Here is an 18,301-nt window from a genome sequence, read left to right on the forward strand (position 1 = left end):
AAGAATAATGTGAGCGAGCGATGACCTGTTGCTTTCCATTGGTGACGTTATAACATTGGCTTCTGCTTTGTCCTGCGCATTTTGAGAGTTAATCGTTAATATTATATACAAAAACAACAACAATAATACGATTACAAAGATTAAAAAACAACAACAACAACAACAACAACAACAACAACAACAATAAGCAAGAAAAAGGAATTCAATTTCAAGGAGATGCATGCGTTTTTCAATTATCCATTGTTTTTTAATTGATCGCCGTTTGTCAATTAGCCGTGCATTGAAAAATATTCGTTATAGGCGAGGAAGCCGTTCGAGCGAACGATCCATTATTCAGCCATAATCACCTGTGCGAATCCAAGGGTTGCCTGACCCAACGGATCCTTAGCAGTGGGGAATATAACGGGCTCCTGGTTACCCAAGCTGGGCTGATCGGCCAACATCCAGGCAATGCTGTGGCTCGAACCACACGCGACCCTGTTGACCCTGGTGTCCTCGAGATTATGCACGAGGGAAGGCTTCCTATTGACGATGGTTGTGCCGTTGCCCTGCTGGCCGTGATCGTTATCGCCCCAGGCGTACACCTGTCCCGTGTCCGTAACCGCGACACAGTGCAACGCACCCACGGCCACGTGCACGATCTTCTTGCCCTGTAGACCCTCGACCAAGCTTGGCCGGCGTACGTGATGATCGTTATCGTGGCCCAGTCGAAAATAGTCACCCTTGCCCCAGGTCCAGACCTCGCCGTACTTGGTGAGGGCGAGGGAGAATTGCGCGCCGCACTCGACTTGCACTACCCCGAGGCTGTTGAGTCGGTCGACGAGTAAGGGAGAGAAGCACCCGTCGCTACCGCCACGCCCGAGTTTGCCTGTCGGACAGGGACGGAATAGCCTTATTATTTATTTATCCAATTATCCATCCATATCGTTTGAATATTAAATAAATTCAAATATCACGAGCATAATACCTTTAGAGACCGATCGATAATACATACAAACATTTCAATTATAAAATTATTAACGAGTATCGGTCATCTATTCGCGAAAATAGTAATTGGCATTGTGAGTTTATAAATTGATAAAACTGGCGAGTTAATTCGACATCAAGTGACTATCTACCCAAAGTCAATCAATACTATATCGATGCTTACTCATTTCTTACTTTTTATCCCTTAACTGTAAAATTCCCATTTAAATTAAAAATATCGAAATCACAATTATCAAAAGCAATTGAAAGAAGAAAAAAGTACTCTTATAATGTGTCGTGATCACAATGAACAACTCGTGTTTCACAATGAACAAGAAAAAGAATAAGAAGAAGATGAAGAAGAAGATGATGAAGAAGAAGATGAAGAAGAAGATGATGAAGAAGAAGAAGAAGAAGAAGATGATGGTGATGAAGAAGATGATGAAGAAGATGATGATGATGAAAAACAATAAAAATGGATAAACTGATCGATAAATAATCAAACGCGGGTGATTGTTGATTTAATTTTCTCGACAATCACGGTAAATTGTAATGTGAATGATAAACGTGTGAGAGACAACTAGAAAACGAATGATATTAACCAAAATCGCCGTCGCCCCACGAATAGACAGAGCCGTCCTCGGTTAAAGCCATCGTCTGGGCGTCCCTACTGCCACATGCGACCTGTACGACCCTCTGGCCGATCAGGGTCTCCACGAGCTTTGGCTTGAGATACGTGGTCGTGTTGCCGTGCCCGAGCCGCCCGTACTCTCCGAGGCCCCAGGTGTAGAGCTCGCCGTTGCTGGCGATAGCGGCCGAGTGCCCGGAGCCACAGGCGATATCCCTGATCCTCTTGAACTTGAGCGATTCGATGAGCCGCGGCTTGTCGAGGGACGAGCAATTGCCGTGGCCGAGTTTACCGTCCTCGCCTTCGCCCCACGAGAAAACCTTGCCGTCTTGCGTGAGTGCGAGCGCGTGCTTACCACCCGAGTGGACCGCCACCTTTTTGATGATGTACTGACTGAGGAAGGGTATGGGCTTGGGCTCGCATACGTTGTTGGTGTCGCCGAGGCCGAGGCGGCCGTTCGTTCCTTCGCCGCATGCGTACAATTTTCCCTCTTGGCTCACTATGAAGAGCGTTTTACTCCCTCCTACGCATACACACGCATTAGGCTAGTTTTGAGATGTCGTGAGATAGTTGGGAGGGAATGAACGATTCGAAGTGACACTAAGTCGCTGGAATCGAAACGACTTTAGGTTCGATGGACGATTGTTGTTACATTTGCGGAGCTCGGTGCTTTCGATCAAAATTTTGCTAAGGAGACAGGGCATTCGAATCTCGATAAACAGACAAATTATATATAAAATAATAAACCGATAAATTAAAAAACTAAAATAAAAAAAAAAACAAAAATTCATTAACAGCGGAGAAATTAGCCATTGCTACATATAATATATATATATATATATAGTCGTATAAATCGTTTGTTCATCGGTCGTGAATTTGCACGATATCGGCAACACTTCTCGACTGTTTGCGTCACCGGAGAACGGCATCGAGTGCAAATAATAGTTGTTTACGGCTCGTTTTAGGCTTTATTTAGTTGTTGTTGGACGAGGGAAGGGAGTACAACGGCAAAATATCACTTACCGACAATGTGAATGGGCTTGAGTTTTGATAGCACTTTGCTGTGTACGGGCAGCTTGATTTTCGAGCCCTTGAGCCCACCAAGCTGGTCTTTGTCGTTGAGTCCCCAGACGTAGACCGCGGCGTTCTGTTGCACGTCGCTGGCTCGCTGGGCCAGCATCTGTTCTTGCATGATCTCCCAGTCCGAGGCAAGGAAAGATACCGAGGTGGCCAGCTGATTTTCAAAGACCTTTTTGTAGCCGACGATCTGCAGGGAGCGTATTTTGCAGTCGATACCACCGTTCCTGCACTGTTTTATCGCTATCTCGATGCACGGGTAATAGTCCTTCATATCCTGAAGGAGGTTGACGATCGAATCCGCGTGACGTACATTGACGCTCGCCAGCTCGAGCATATTAACGAAGGTTTCGCCCGCGTTCACGGATACGAGCGAAGGCATGTAGCTGTTGTCGTGCGGATTCACGGCTATCTTTAGCGAATGGACGTGGATACCAGGGAACATTTCCATGCGTATCCAGTGGGCGCCTTGAGCGCCGACGCTTTGCCAATATTTGTCGGAGCCGTCGACAAGACGAGTCGCCCAGCGCTCGTTCGACGACACGCTCAAGGTGCGAATGCACTTTGACCAGTCATTCAGCAGCAAAGGTCCCAGCAAATTTTGCCTGAAAGACAAGCAACGGCCGACCAGCCGACCAATCATCACTTAATCATTTGTACATTACTTACTGCAATATTTATTAACAATCGCAATAGCATCTGGGGTACTAAAAATCTAGTACATGTAATTTTGTTGGAATTTAACAGTAAACGAGCGGAAGGATGTTATTGCGAATGTACAATCCCGCGTCATTTTTAAATTGCCATTCATTGCATGCCATTCATTCATTCATTCTACCATTCATTTTATCTCTGAAAAATGAAGAGAGAGAGAGAGAGAGAGAGAGAGAGAGAGAGAGAGAGAGACATTCGTTAAATATACACCTGTGATATCTGCCGGATCTACCGGCGTAAACGGCGGCCGAACCGGGCTCGACAATCCGGTTAAATCCATGTCGGTGCGAGCGATTGGTGTAAAAGCAATTCTCGCACAGGTTGTAATTGTCGCAGGGTTTGCACTTGAAGCGAGGCCCGGAGATCGGCGACACGTGGCATGAGTTGCACGAGACCGAGTGATGACAGGATGGTACATGTTCCATTTCTTCGGCGCATCCCGTCCAGCTGCTCTGCTGCGGGAAGTCGATCGATACATCTTTACCATTGTTCAAGATCGCTATGATAATGCCGATGCTGTGATGATTCACGGAACCCCATTTGTATTTCGGCATCGCGACCGACGGCTTAACCCTCACCTGCGAAACGAAGATTACATTTCAGTCGAATCCTCGGCATTGATTGATTGGATCGAAAGACAAACAATTACAATAATAGGCTTATTCTATCTCTATTTTTTGTAAATTTTCTAAGCAATTATAGATGGCACGCACGCACAATTGTATATGTAAACGGCTAATTTCTAGATTTTGTTATCTGCAATCATAAAGTGTCTCGAGTACGATTCGGGATAGTGCCGAGATTATTAGATATTAATATAATCTACGAGTAGGAAAATTTTGAAGAAAAATACAAATCGTGTACAATATCGTTCTCACCTTGTCGCCGACTTTGAGGGCCGGTGGTCCGGGTAACGATGGCGGGTGTCCCAGCAACTCGATATGAATGAATCTAACCCAGTACGTTCCGCCCTTATGCTGCCAAGAGACTTGGACGTTAAGATCGTGTAGGCCTTCGGGATCGATCTTGACAACCTGGCCCACGTCACCGTAGTCCACCTCCTCGTAGGTCTTGCAGCACCTAACGAGCATCCCCGCCTTCACGTAGTCTCTAACATAGATCGCGTACTCATCTACCGAGAGGAAGTCGGAGCGCTTCATGTAAGTCGGCTGGGAGGCGTCCTCGGCGTCCTGCAGAGACGGATCGTCCTCGGCATTTTCGCTGCTCGAGTCGTCGGACTCGCAAACCTCGCCGAAACTCGACACCGTATCCGTGTCGCTGACCGTTAAGTCAGGATTCTCGAGTAGCCAGCCGACGACAGTTTCGGGAGTGATGTTGTTACCTTCGGCGAAGCTCAAGTTCTTTATAGCAAATTCAACGCTGGCCTTGTCGAAGCCCATCTCCGTGAGTTGGCTCACGAGTGGACTCACCGTCGACGAGATGATTTTGCCACCGGCTGCGCCAACCAACACTTTGCCGCTGTTATTGCAGTGTCGCTTTTGGCTAGAAGTCAACGATATTACGGAGATATCGGACGTTGGCGTTATTGATTCGGAACAGCTGGCACCGGCTTAAAAACAAAAAACAAAAAACAAAAAAAAAACAAAAATAAAAAAAAAACCATTATCGAACTACATTATTAGAATCATAATGCATAGATAAAATGATATCTGTAATTGGGTTCGAGCTTTATAGTACTCAATGGTACTTTATAGCGAGATAGTAAGAACTGGTGAGAATCGACTGGCCGGGATAACGATGAATATTATTTGTTGAAATATTTAGAAAATTATGTAGAGAAAATTTACACGATTAAAAATACATGCCATTAGCATTGAAAAGGTGATAATGGACATTTCGAGAATTCAAACCTATGTGGCAGCATCGACATACCACACGCTTAACGGGTTAAATAGTCCTGACAATAGCATGTAAATATGTGACGTTTAATTGATTTTAAAAACTAAAATAAATGATTAATATTTTATTCTTCATAATTTTTTTTTTTTTTTTTTTTTTTTTACGCTCCTTATAAAAAAAACGCTATACATGACTTGCTAATCGATAAGAATGGCGATAAACTTAGATGGACGAACAAAGAAATGGAACGGGTGGGGTTGGTGTCTCAGTAGTGAAGTTAAAGGATACCTGGACAGTGTTGTATGGGAGAATGCCTTAGCTCCGAGGCCAAATATTGGCTGACAATTATCGCTGCCGTCTCTAATTCCTCGGTTCTGAAGATGGGCATGAGGGGCTGAGGTATAGTAGCTCTAATCAGCAGCTCTTGAAGAAGAGTCTTACGGCCCTCGTCGTTATCCGTAGTCAAGCACTTGAGTACCTTTCTCAATTTTGACTGGTACTCGATGAGGGTTTTGCCGGCATTTAAGGCTGCCAGCTGTTGTTGCTGCATCCTGAGAATCGACGCGTTTACGACACCGGCTATTACGGGCATGCCGCCCGGTCGCTTGTACATGCCACAGTGCCCCAGCAGCAGATTCGCCCAGGTCGTCTGCAACTGCTCGTTCAGGGCCATTTTGTCCAAGTGAAATTTATCGTTCATTACCTGGAACAGCGAGCAGCGAGGAGCGACGAATTAAAATTATTATTCATCGTAGGTGCGTGCTTAGGTTATGTTAAGCCGTAAATACTTCACGTTGATAAGATAAATTTATCTTTAATATTGTAGTTGCTGGTATTATCGACGAAGAGATTAATGGAGCTTTGGATAATTATTAGTTTGATCAAAAATAAAAACAAAATCGATAATCCCTTGCCTTAAAGCTACCAAAAGCGATTTTCTTCCGGAGTCCGCTTTTACGTAGTTGTACATTGATTTTGGAGTGTTGGGTGAACTTGCAAACGGTGCCAATTTGCCCATCGATGTCGAGTAGGCCGCCGATTCTGGGCCTCTTGTCCAGGCCCCCGACAACGATCAAGGTGGCCATAACCGTTTGCTGAATCACGAGGCTGTTCTCGCCCCCGTTCTCGTTCATCTGAATGTGAAAGAGAGGTCCGTCGCTGAGGAGGTCCGATGCCAGGGTCAACTTGGAAGCGAGGAAGCCGTTGAGGACGGTATTCCATCCGGGTAGAGCGTGCAGGCCTCGTATTAGAGCTATAAGCTCCTCGGCCAGGGTCGAGCTGTGGGAGGCCGTAAGAGAGACCCGGCAGTTGTTGGAGTGCAGCTCGTTGCTCGCCTCGCATAGGAGTCCGATGCGCCCGAGGAGTCGGAAGATCTTCTCGAGGAAGTTGGTCATGTCGCTGGCGTTGAGGGCCCAGGAGGGCATCACGTTGCCCAGCAGCCGGGCCGCCATTATTTGCTTCTGTAGGTCGGCTATCGATTCGTCGGCTACGATACTCAGCAGAAAGTTCACCCAAGCCGGAGTACTCAGGGCTCGGCAGAAAACGGGCGAGTTGGCTACGGCGCGCAAAAGGCCCAGGGTCGCCCACGATAACTCGTGCTCTTTAGCTGCGATCGGTAAACGAGGCTTATTTTACTTTATCTACTCGTGGGCATTGGTAGCCGAGACATTATTCGTATGAACGTGGGACTTTTATTATATAAATGTCCTTTATTATTTCATACATACATGCTGGTCATATATATATATATATATATATTTTTTGTCGATTGTAATAATAGTCTTGTCGCAGGACGGTATTTTAATTATTTATAAATAATTAAATTTTTTCAATATTTAATTGGCACGCAATAGATAGATTTCAATGCAAAATAACACGGATCTCAATACGATTGCAATAATTGCGAGAATACAATTTTTTTATTCCTCTTTCATTTATTCTTTGCAATTTCACGTCCGATCCTCTACCATGAATGGATTGATTATCTTTATTTAGCCACACGACATCGAACACGTATACGATAAGGCGTATTGCAACGATTGATAATAAAGATAAATGCATGTCTTTCGAGCGAAGCTTGACATCCTATCGATCGATTCCATCCGATTATACAACTTATTTACAACAATCGACATAATACAGCATGCAATCCATTATCGCAATTACGAATCAACTAGAAGCGAGTTTAAACAAAAAGTTCGTTGAAAAAGTTTGCCGTGCTTTGGCCCTAGTTATTGGTAAATTCGATAGATCTTTAATGGAATCGCGAGTCGTGTACTTTTCTCCATAAGCAATGGAAAGCGAAAACGTCACTCGACGCGTACCCAGTTGCGTTTGTATGCTAGAGTCGGTTTTGTTGGCCGTGGAAATGATTCCGCGAAGAACAGATGACATGATCCTTATAGCCGATGGCTGAACACGCTCGGCCTCGATACCACAGGACAACAAGATGACCCGTAACAAGGTCACGGAGGAGCTCTTCAGGTACGTCGTTGGATGGAGCTCTCGCGTCTTCTCGTGTTTGCTTTTCTTAGAATCGCATTGCGGGCCCTCGCTGTCCGAGTCGCTCTCCTCGGGCGCCGGTGGGTACGCCAGCTTCAAGTCGTATTTACCCTCTTTGCCCATACGATAAGAATTGGTTATGCCGTTATCCCATTCTACACGAATCCAGCCATCCTCGCCAAGCTCGCCTGCGAAATATCGTTGGTACGAGATTTTTTTTTATACGAATACGTCATTTCCGCTGCTTATGGCGAGACATTTGTCAAGCCACAATAATGTCAGATCGAGTGAGTCTCCTCAACGATAAAACTTTCATTACAAACGTAACGAAAATTCCATTCGAGTGATGGAGGCTATTATTTATTATCTTATCTTTTGAATATATAAACACTAATGTCTCGTAAAATTGTAATGAAAAGTCACTGTAAAAGTCACGATAATGATTAATGTAATAAATAATAAAAAATATTTAATACAACAAAATAATAAAGATAATAATAGTAGAGAAGCGATTATTTTTAATTATAATTATTTATCGTTTTTATTTCATTGTTTGTTTGTTTGTTTGTTTGTTTATTTATATTAAAAATATCTATTAAATATAGTTAAAAAAGTAGAACGTTCTTGGATTAGCTTGTTTTTTTTTTTTTATTTATTTATTTATTTTTTTTATTTATATATACTTCATACACTGCGCGTAAAAGCACTGATAACATTCGTTTCTTCTTACTTATCAAGTTTAAAAAAATAAAATATATATATAGAGTCGTAACGGCAATTCGCAATAGTTGGATTATTTATTTATTATTGTTCTTTCAATCGTTCATCATCGTGCAATCTGCTGAAATAAAGAAATGGAATTTACCGACAACGGTTCCCTCGCCGGGTGGCAGTCCATCCTGATCTCCCCATTTCCAATCAACGCCCCTCACAACTTTGGTGCCCTTTTCCATGAGCGCGACCATTTGCAGCCCCGTCAGCTCAACGGACTCTGATTTACATTGGTACACGATGTCTTCGTAAATGGCTCTTACACCGGCGTCCTTGAGCTTGGTCTCCTCGATTTCCATTTGCAGTGCTGCTGTCGGCGCCATCTTCGTCGGACCGATTTGTCTGAGTAGCGCTAGGACGCTTGACATTAGACCGGAATTGATGAGTAGGCCGATCTCGTTCGCGTGATGGTGGCCCGTGAGCATGCCGAGTATCGTCAGCAGTAACCTCGATCTTGGAAGCTTTCTCAGCCACGTGTAGGTGCCCTGATTCAAGCTACTCTTACCACTCACCTTGCTCGATTTGCTCGGCAACTCGGCTTGGACGACGTAAGCGCGTAACGCCTGTATTGCCCACAGATTGACTTTCGCCTCCGCGAGAAGGATCCTGAGCCGCAGGTAGGGCGTGACCGATTGCACGTTTTTTAAGCAATGAGTAATGCCGCTGGAAAGTTGTTGATTTTCACGCGTGAGACCGAGCCAGCCGTTGAGCAAGGAGTACTGGACCGAGGTAATGAGGTAATCCTTTTGCAACAGCTTTTGAATCATAACGAGGCCCAGCTCTCTCATCTTGACGCGTTGTATTTGGCAATACATGGCGCGTCTCAGAGTCTCCACGTCGCCGCTCTCCTCCGTCACAACGAAGTTTATGATGCTCGTCATAAGTTCCGGGGCGTCCATGGCCAACGGCTTGCGATTCAATTTGTCCGTAAGCTGCTGGATGATATTAGTCATGGCGGACGACTCGTCGAGCTTGGGTGGTAGACCGGCTGCGTTGCCGATCGAAACTGATTTCTCCTCGGCCTCCTCGGTCTTTCCTCTCGCGTTCTTGGCATTTTGTATGGAGGCGTTGACGATATCCTCGGGCTTGCTTGGCGAGTTCATTGCTCGCATGTCCGCCATGACGCTCTGTACGGCACGCTTGAAGTGCGGAACCGTGTACAAAAGCCTGAGATCGCGGAGGCCCTTGATCTCGTAGCTCGTTGCCTGCCTAACTTCGTAGAGGAGGAATCGGCATTTTTCCTGAGCGGGTGTGCAGACTTCCTTGTAGCTGCGATTTTGCTGCTGTCGCGTCCTTATGAGGTTCCACTTTGTTTGATGTATGGCTTTGACCATGTCGGCGAGGGGTTTGCTTAACTTGGCCCCACCGTCGGACAGCTCTTGGTCGACGAGCGCCAGTGTCTGGTGTCCGAGTGCCAAGTGCTTCACTATCACCGCCATGAGTAATCTGCCGATCTCCTCGACCGGGTGCTCGCCGCAAAAGTCGTTGTGCGATAGGAGATTGTTGGACTTGCAGTAACGGTCGACGATCGCGAGGAAGGCCTGAACCTGATTGTCGGCCTTGTGGCATTCAGCCAGGGCATGCACGAATTGAAAGACGCGCTCGTCCTCGGGCCTCCTCGGTTCGTCCTTGGCCGACACGGGAAGATGCGTTGGCTCCGTGGGCGAATTGGCGGCTGTCGAGTTATTGCTGCGCGCCTCGCCCTTCTCCTCCTCGTACGGATTCGGTGGCTGGAGGTACTGGAGGCCGCCCCGTAGGAATTTTGCCTCGAGCCACGTTCCGGCCTCCTCCTCGGCAGTCTGGAGGGCGAGGCTCTGGCGCAGCCTGTAGGCATGCAAGCCGAGAACGAAGCTAAGGGCGCGCTCGGTGTCGAGGAGGCTCGAGCAAACGTCAGTCACCTCGATACTGAACTGGGTGTTGTCGGGTTCGGGTTGGCAGTAATAACCAACGAAGCACGAGTCCATCATGCCGTGCCGAGCATCGCGATTTAACATTCGATGTAGATTCTCCTGGTTATAGCTCTGTACAGAATTGAAAGAATTTCAGGATAGACGAGTATAACAATAGAATGTCAACAGCGAATGAAAGTGAATTGGGCATTAATTTTTAAAAATAAACTACACCGTTAAATTTCATTTTCGTAACGATACTACTTTAAAATCATAAACTATCATAGGATGATGATAGTTTTCTTTGTGTTTTCTTTGTGTTTTTTTTTCTTTTGTTTTTGTTGTTTTTATTTTTTATTATTATTATTTTTTTTATAGGATTTTAACTTTGTTGAAGAGACGAATGCTAATGCTAACCACTGACGTTCCATCGAAGCCATTTATATCCTGCACGTCGTAAACACTATTGTTTATAACGATCCAAAATCCACCGTCTCGATTGTGATTTTCCAAGTCAGCCCATCGTATTAAGGAGGGCTCGTCTTTGATGGAGAGCTTGTTACTATGTTGAGGAGCGATTATTCCTGGCCATGCGAGGTCGTCTGCGTCGTCTTTTTCGATCGTGGGTGCAAGACGGTTAAACTGATCGAGGGCATCCAAGATCGGCGACAGAGCCTCCATCCAGTTCATTTTTAATAACAACATCGGATAATCGATCTGAAACGTACAAATGATGAGCAATCGATTTTTCTTCCTCTTAGCAATCATCTAATATAACTGTCAAATCAGTCGAATAATAAGAAATTAAGCTCTCCGGACCGTTTAATTTTTATTTTAATCCGATAGTATTTTTAATCTTATTATGATTGTGAAAACAGCGGATACGGACACGGATAGTGCATGTTTTATTCACACGTGCAATTGCTATGTGGCGTTAGTGAAACGAAGCTAAACTATCGTTATTCTTATGCTCTATCATTGCAAATTGTTATATCTTTGATGAACAACTTTGACTCAATGTATAAATTAGAGAGAGAGAGAGAGAAAGAGAGTCTGCGTGTTTAATGGATGACAAAATAAAATTCTTCTGTCGCGACAAGCGTTTTATAACAATATTCCGTTCTGTGCGTTGGTAATTGCTTCAATTATAAATAAATTCTAAATAAATCACGCGATGCTTTATAATAGCTTTTTTTTCACGTCAGACCTGAAGAAGTATAAGGCAAATGATGAGCTCGGGTAGTAAAATGCTGATAATGTCCGTTTTCAAAATGCTCGACACCATGACAAAGTGTTTGCCGCTAATGCTGACTAATTCCATGGCGATGGGCATTGTCGCGGTCACGTGGCTGCAAATCTGTCGTATGTATTTATGAAGGAGGGACTCGACGCCGAGCATCTCCTGATCGTGAGGCTCGGAGCCGTTGCCGCATTTGCCGATGCAGTTGAGCATCTGAGCGACGAGTAGACGCTGAAACCTGAGAAGCAATTTGAGGCTCGGCGAATTGTCGATCTTCTTCTGGCTATCCTGGTGCCTCGGTTGCTGCTGGTGCTGATGCTGATGCTGGAGAGCGCGTAACCTCGACTGGGTTATGCACGTGCCATTGCGCACGAACTGCTTAACAAGCTGGAGGAGCGATATCGTCGCGGTGTTGTGGACGTTGAAGGCGGACTTGGTATCACCGAGGCTGTACTCCTTGCTCAGATGATTCAAGCCCGCCGTTATGACGTCCTTCCTGTCGTCGGACAGATCCGCGATCTCGGCTTTAATCGCGGTTTTCAGGGCGAACTCGAGGCCGCCGTCCGCCATGAGACTGGATGCCAGGAGGTCTGCCATGAATTGCTGACCTCGGCTGCTCGAGCCCGAGCTGTTGATTTCTAGGGCTTTTTTTTTATTGGACAAATTGAAGTCTGTTAAGAGACGCTTATTTTATTATATCTTTGGTAATAATAATAATAATGAAAATAATAATAATAATAATAATAATAATAATAATAATAATAATAATAATAATAATAATAGCTGACAATAGTCATATCGCGACGTAATTTAGTTTACACTTCTTCTAAGATTATCGACGACTTGTCTGTCTCTGCAAAAGAGCACAGGCAAGACGCGTTTATTAGACGTTCACTGTACGTATTAATGATCGCTCGAGCACAACTTATGACTCAACCGTATTAAGTATTAATATAACTTAACGCACAATAAAATTTCGTATAATTTCGTACGAAACAAATGCAATTCTTGACAAAATGAGATTTTTGGCATTTGAATATATAATCGCTGGGCCTATTAATTATAGTCAAAAGAATCCATCTATGATAATCAAGTATAAAACTATTTGAAAATTTGCAATATCAATGGCTGTTGTAATACATTTCATAAAATACGAATCGATTATACGCTATCATATTTATAACTAACATAATTATCGTAAACAAAATGTTTGTTATACCAGTCTCCGTGATAAATTGTCGAATTTGTCTCCGCAGTGCAGACAATTTTCTACGTCGATAAATCCTAAAAACAGTTAATTATCCGTAAATTTGAATTATCACTAACCGGATAATGTTTTCGCTCGTTCGTTCGCGGTGGGTATCAGTATACTCCATCCGGTCTGCAAAACGGCTTGGGCCGCCTCCTGTATCGTCGCCAAAATGCCGGAGACGCTGGCTAAATTGACGCACCGCTGCTTGATCGAGTTGAGGAGACCACTACCGTTGCCTAATCCCACGGATTTGCTGTCGATGTTGTGCGTGATCATGGCGTATAGCTGGAGCCTCAAGAGGTTCAACGTCGCCACGACGAGGCATTCGCGTTCTTGCGTCGGTGGCCTCGTGTCGGGCAGGCCTGAGCACAATTACACGCCGATTAGAATTCAATGGAGAGAATTATTCGTCGTTGATCGGATAGGGGCTGACGCCACCTGATAAAGCAAGTAATAAGAGGCGAGCGAACCTTCGCAGGATTTGACGAGGAGGACATCAATGAGCTTGAACGTGTCCTCGCAGATGTCGACGACGAAGGCCACTCGCTGGGCGACCGACCAACTGGAGAGGGAGGTCAACCAGGCGAAGCTCTGAGTGGGACCACAGACGAGACCGGTGATGCTCTTGGCGCTGAGGGTCGGACACAGAGTCGGCTCCGAGACGACGGCGCCGAGCGACGAATCGATCTGGCCGATGTCGTTGCGGCCCCAACCGTATACCAGCTGCTCGTCCGTCAATGCGAGGATGTGGACGCTGCCGACCGAGAGGTCGCGTACCTTCTTGTTCTTGAAGCCCTCAACGAGTTTTGGAAAGCGCGCGTGATCGTCGCTGCCGTGGCCTAAGCGGTAATTGTCGCCCTTGCCTGTTTCATCGTGACTGGTATTACATGCCGCCGCTAAAGCATCGCGTAGGGCAAAGTTGGCATAGCCCGATACGATTATTCACGTTGGCCGTATCGGAAGCGCTTTATATCGACAAGTGATTTAAAAAGTGAAATTACGGAAGCACACGCGAGAAAATGCACATGCCGGTTGCTGTAGGAGCGTTTCTATTCGCGCATTATTTCCACCTGCCATTACCACGCCAATCGGAAGGAATCAATTAAGGAACTGACGTCAATGGTCAATGATGGGGTTCAACCGCGCGCGCGAATGACCACGCCATTCGTCCCGATCTTCAATTTCAATATTCTCAGCCCGTAATTAAGACTCCACCACGGCTTTTACAGACTATTTAAAACTACCATCTTTCTTTACTTTCGTTTTAGTTTTCCGTCAATTGGATTCCTTTCATTACATGGAGCGCGTGCAGGTAAGTTCAAATACACATTTTATATAGAATAGGCTCTTGCCTATTCTCTCTTACCTCCATACATCGAACTCATCAAATTATCATCCAATTTAAATGTTAAAATATTTATTTACAACGGCAAAATATATAATATACGATGCAATTGTTATTGGCTTTTGTGAGACTGGATGATTCATTTAAATTCATGAGGGGATGCACTTACCCCAGGTGTAGAGTTCGCCGTTTGCGGTGAGGGCCGCGGAGAAGTGGCCGCCACAGAAAACCTTGATGACTTTCTGATCGAGAAGCTTGTCGACGATTTTGGGTACTTTGGAGCCGTCGCTGCCGCCCCGGCCGAGCTTCCCATAATCGCCGTCACCCCAGGAGAATACAATGCCGGAATTGGTGACGCAGAGTGTCTGCGCGTCACCGCTACCGCAGGCCACGTGCGTCACCGTGTGCCCATAGAGAGACGCCACCACGGTTGGAACGATGATGTCGTCGCAGGTGCCGAGACCGAGACACCCGTAGCTGCCGCGGCCCCAGGTATACAACTCGCCAGTGTTGGTGATCGCGGCCGAGTAAGTGCTCCCACACGCAATGAAAGTCACGACCTTGTTTGACAGCACCTCCACCACCTGACGCGTTAAATTGGACATTAGCTTTGTTTGCCTTTCAGTTGAAAATAGTTGGAAGCTTGGGATATGCTCGTTAGCGGGCCTGCTTGCCGTGACAATAATTAAACAGAAAATGTCGTCGAACAATACGAGCAATTACATCTCTTATAACAAAATCAAATGTTGGTGAAAATATTGAAAAATCCTCGCGAGCTTTCCGAGTGCTTTGTAATGCGAAATACTTCACATAATCGATTTGATTTGAAATAACTAATAATAGACGGAAAGACAGAGTGAGAGAGAGAGAGAGTGAGAGAGAGAGAGAGAGAGAGAGAGAGTGAGTGAGAGAGAGAAAGTGAGAGAGAGAAAGTGAGATTATTAAATGATTAACGTCTCCGTTAATTTACAACTGAGAGATAAGAAACAAGGGGTTTATTAAAAGGATGCCAAATCTTACCAAAGGCTCATCGCAAGAAAAGTTATCCCCGTGCCCCAGTCTCCCACCATCTCCATTTCCCCAAGAATATACAATGCCCTTGGTCGTGAGAGCGAGATAATGCTTGCCGTCGGGATGAGCAGCTATCATTGCTACTTCATCGGCGAATCCGTATACACTCTGGGGATCCGCCTCCGAACTATAATACATAGTGTAGACCTTGCCGCTGAAGGAGAGGATGAGGAGGACGCGTTCGGAGCAGCAGAGTTGCTTAACGCCGATCTCGGCGATAACGTCGCAGTAGTAAGTTGTAACGCCGATACCGAATTGCACGTTGCCCCAGGCGAGGACCTCCTGGAAACTTTGGGTCTCGGTGTGCAGGAGATCGGATACAGGGGGCAGAAGGGGCTTGGCCAGCCTGCTCAGGTGGCATATGACAATGACCGCGGCCTTGCGCAGGTCCACCGGCGACGTGTCCTCCTCGGGTAGTCGGAGGTACTTGAGCAGTGCCTCGCAGGGCCCCGGCGACGCGTTCTCGTCGAATCGTGGCGCCTTGGTCGTGGTTATGGTGCCTAGCCGACGCAGCAAAGGGATGAGAGGCGCCGAACTACCCGGTGGCATCACCCGGTTATCCTGGTTCTTCGGCTTCTCGCTCAGCTGCAGCAACAGGATTACGGAATTCAAAAGACTGGAGAGAGTGCCGCGTTGTGTCGCGAGCTCCAGCAGGAGGCAGAGGGCCGTGTGCTGATCTGCGACCGGGACTGGGCACCAGGATACTCCTCCCATAACAACGTCTCTGCGAAACAGGAAGCGTTATCATTTTCAAACGTATGATGAGCCAATGCGGTTTGCTATTACGACAGGCATAGTTTATTCGACGTTATTCGTTTACAGTTTATTCGACCTCAAATTTTTCAATCTCAAACGAGGAAGACCAGCTGGAAAAAAGTAAATTGTTCGTACGTGCATTACGCCCTGACTGATAAGTCATTTTCATTAGTTGTCAATTTTATTTGAATATCAGTGTATGCGGTAGCGTATTCTAATAGCACGCCTTTTAAATAAATTAAAATTATTCCTTAGCTCTGTCCACGTAATAAATGTGAAATGATATTTAACAATGGATTATTGATTGTGTAGCTGTAAACTAATGGTAAATAATTGAGTTGCCTACCCCGTAACAACTTGTCGCAAAAATTTAGCGGATCGTTCGACAACTTCTAGCCAAATTGGGGAGACGTTGTTTTCATCGAAAAGTGTAGCTTCTGGTAAAGATTGAAGAGCTTCTAAAGACTCTGTTAATAATTCACTGCAAAAGTCAATATCTTCGCCAGATCTCCAAGCTCTTTGTAAATAAGCGAATGAAAAATTAAGTGCAGCTCGAGAACCAACGCGTGCGAGGCCAGCCGTTGCTTTTTCACTGGGTTTCATCCTGAAAGGTTTGCAATATTTTAATAAGGTCAATTACCATAGAAACTGCATTATCAATACCACTGCTTTTTAATCGCATGTATTTTCTAATTTCATAGTTATATAATGGACGGACAACTTACTTCTTTTGTATTTTAATTACAGATTTAGGAGGAACTACTATATCTTTATTTTCTTGTGGCTTATGACGTGACAGAGCAGTAAAGTATCTTCGAGCAATAACCAATCTTTGCCTTAGTCTAGTTGCAGAAAGAGTGCTATTGGCAACTTCGTGACACAAGTTTCGTTGTTCTTTTATAAGAGATTCTATACATGATGTAAGTTCTTTTGATGCTAAAATAATAAATAAATTCATTAAAAACATTATTATATGATAAATTTAATAATACTAGGTAATGTAATAGTAAAATTCAGTAAGTAATATATATGATTGATAATTTTTTCTTTTTTTTTTATCATAAATTATTTGTACTTTATTGTAAAAAGATTTATTTATTCTTGGATGATTTGGTCTAATACATACATCATATTTTACAAATATATATGAAATATATTTATATAATATGACATGATAATTATAACATTATTATTTTGTTTTCTTGTTTTAATAAATGACTTTAAATCAAATGTATGTATTAAATTTGAAATAAAATAATTTAAAAATTGAATTCAATTATTGAACTTTTAAACAATATCGCTAAATATCTTTTAGCGTTATAATAAAGTCACAAAAATTGTACTAACATGGTTGTGATCCCCATAACCAAGATTCTATTGTATATTCAACAGGTATCGATTTTTCCGTTGTAACAACTGGTTCCTTTTCGATATCTAATTTTTGACAAGGAATACAATTACATCCGCTTTGTGGACCACAAATACCATCGCAACAAGGACAAGACAATACTCGTAAATTACAGTAATAATGACCATTCTCTCCTGCGAAAAATATTTTTAAATATAGATCAGAGTGACAAAAGTAACAGAGTTAAAAAGTCACAATACCTTGTTTAGCGATAACGCCTGCTGAATTCATTAAGCCATTGCTAAAGGCACCAACAATTTCTCCATCCCTAATCATATCGTTCCATAACTCGGCAAGCCCATCTCTACAGAAAAAGCGTTGGAGGTCCATCTTGAGCCACTTATCATCAAGACGAACCTCTGGTCTAACTCTGATGTTCAGTTTCCCACTCATGATCTCTCTCCTTCCCTCCTTAATACTTAAGTAAATTGCTGCAAAATTACTTTGAAAATTAATTTGGCGCTACATTATTATTCGTCATTCGTTATTTATTACTAATGTTTGTATAAAATAAACAAATCTGTATATGCCTTGGTAAAAGATACACAGAAACCTCTCGAATAGGCGACAGTTACTAGTAGGTTAGGACTATAAAGTAATGTTTTACCAGAAGGTCGATTAATACATACCTACGATGGTTCCTCACATTTTTCAACTAAATTATCGACATCCACCTCCTTAACTTCTGCTACGAAAATTCCTTATACTTTAATTCCATCAGCGTCGACATTTTTACGGATTTCGTGACTTTTGACAGGAAGGTGATGCAAAATCACAATACGACGAGGTGCTTAATGTCAATGGGGGGGGGGGGGGGGGGGG

At 44.3% G+C, this 18,301-nt stretch overlaps 1 protein-coding gene across 1 annotated transcript in view; it reads right to left on the bottom strand.

Annotated features, from left to right (window-relative positions):
- The window catches only part of HERC2 (E3 ubiquitin-protein ligase HERC2), a 24,670-nt gene extending 6,775 nt beyond the window's left edge, over positions 1–17,895 (bottom strand). Inside the window, 20 exon segments of the mRNA XM_011502271.1 lie at positions 3–72; positions 348–868; positions 1,569–2,117; positions 2,618–3,276; positions 3,596–3,963; positions 4,264–4,955; positions 5,534–5,948; positions 6,160–6,851; positions 7,570–7,935; positions 8,613–10,539; positions 10,825–11,124; positions 11,615–12,291; positions 12,974–13,261; positions 13,370–13,762; positions 14,414–14,828; positions 15,265–16,039; positions 16,418–16,675; positions 16,797–17,007; positions 17,419–17,613; positions 17,680–17,895. Of these exon segments, the coding sequence (XP_011500573.1) occupies positions 3–72; positions 348–868; positions 1,569–2,117; positions 2,618–3,276; positions 3,596–3,963; positions 4,264–4,955; positions 5,534–5,948; positions 6,160–6,851; positions 7,570–7,935; positions 8,613–10,539; positions 10,825–11,124; positions 11,615–12,291; positions 12,974–13,261; positions 13,370–13,762; positions 14,414–14,828; positions 15,265–16,039; positions 16,418–16,675; positions 16,797–17,007; positions 17,419–17,613; positions 17,680–17,872 (9,964 nt within the window). The 5' untranslated portion in view covers positions 17,873–17,895.
- Between the last annotated feature and the right edge of the window lie 406 nt (positions 17,896–18,301).

Source organism: Ceratosolen solmsi, unplaced genomic scaffold (genome assembly GCF_000503995.2).
Source record: "Ceratosolen solmsi marchali unplaced genomic scaffold, CerSol_1.0 scaffold31, whole genome shotgun sequence".
Classification (NCBI taxonomy): domain Eukaryota; kingdom Metazoa; phylum Arthropoda; class Insecta; order Hymenoptera; family Agaonidae; genus Ceratosolen; species Ceratosolen solmsi.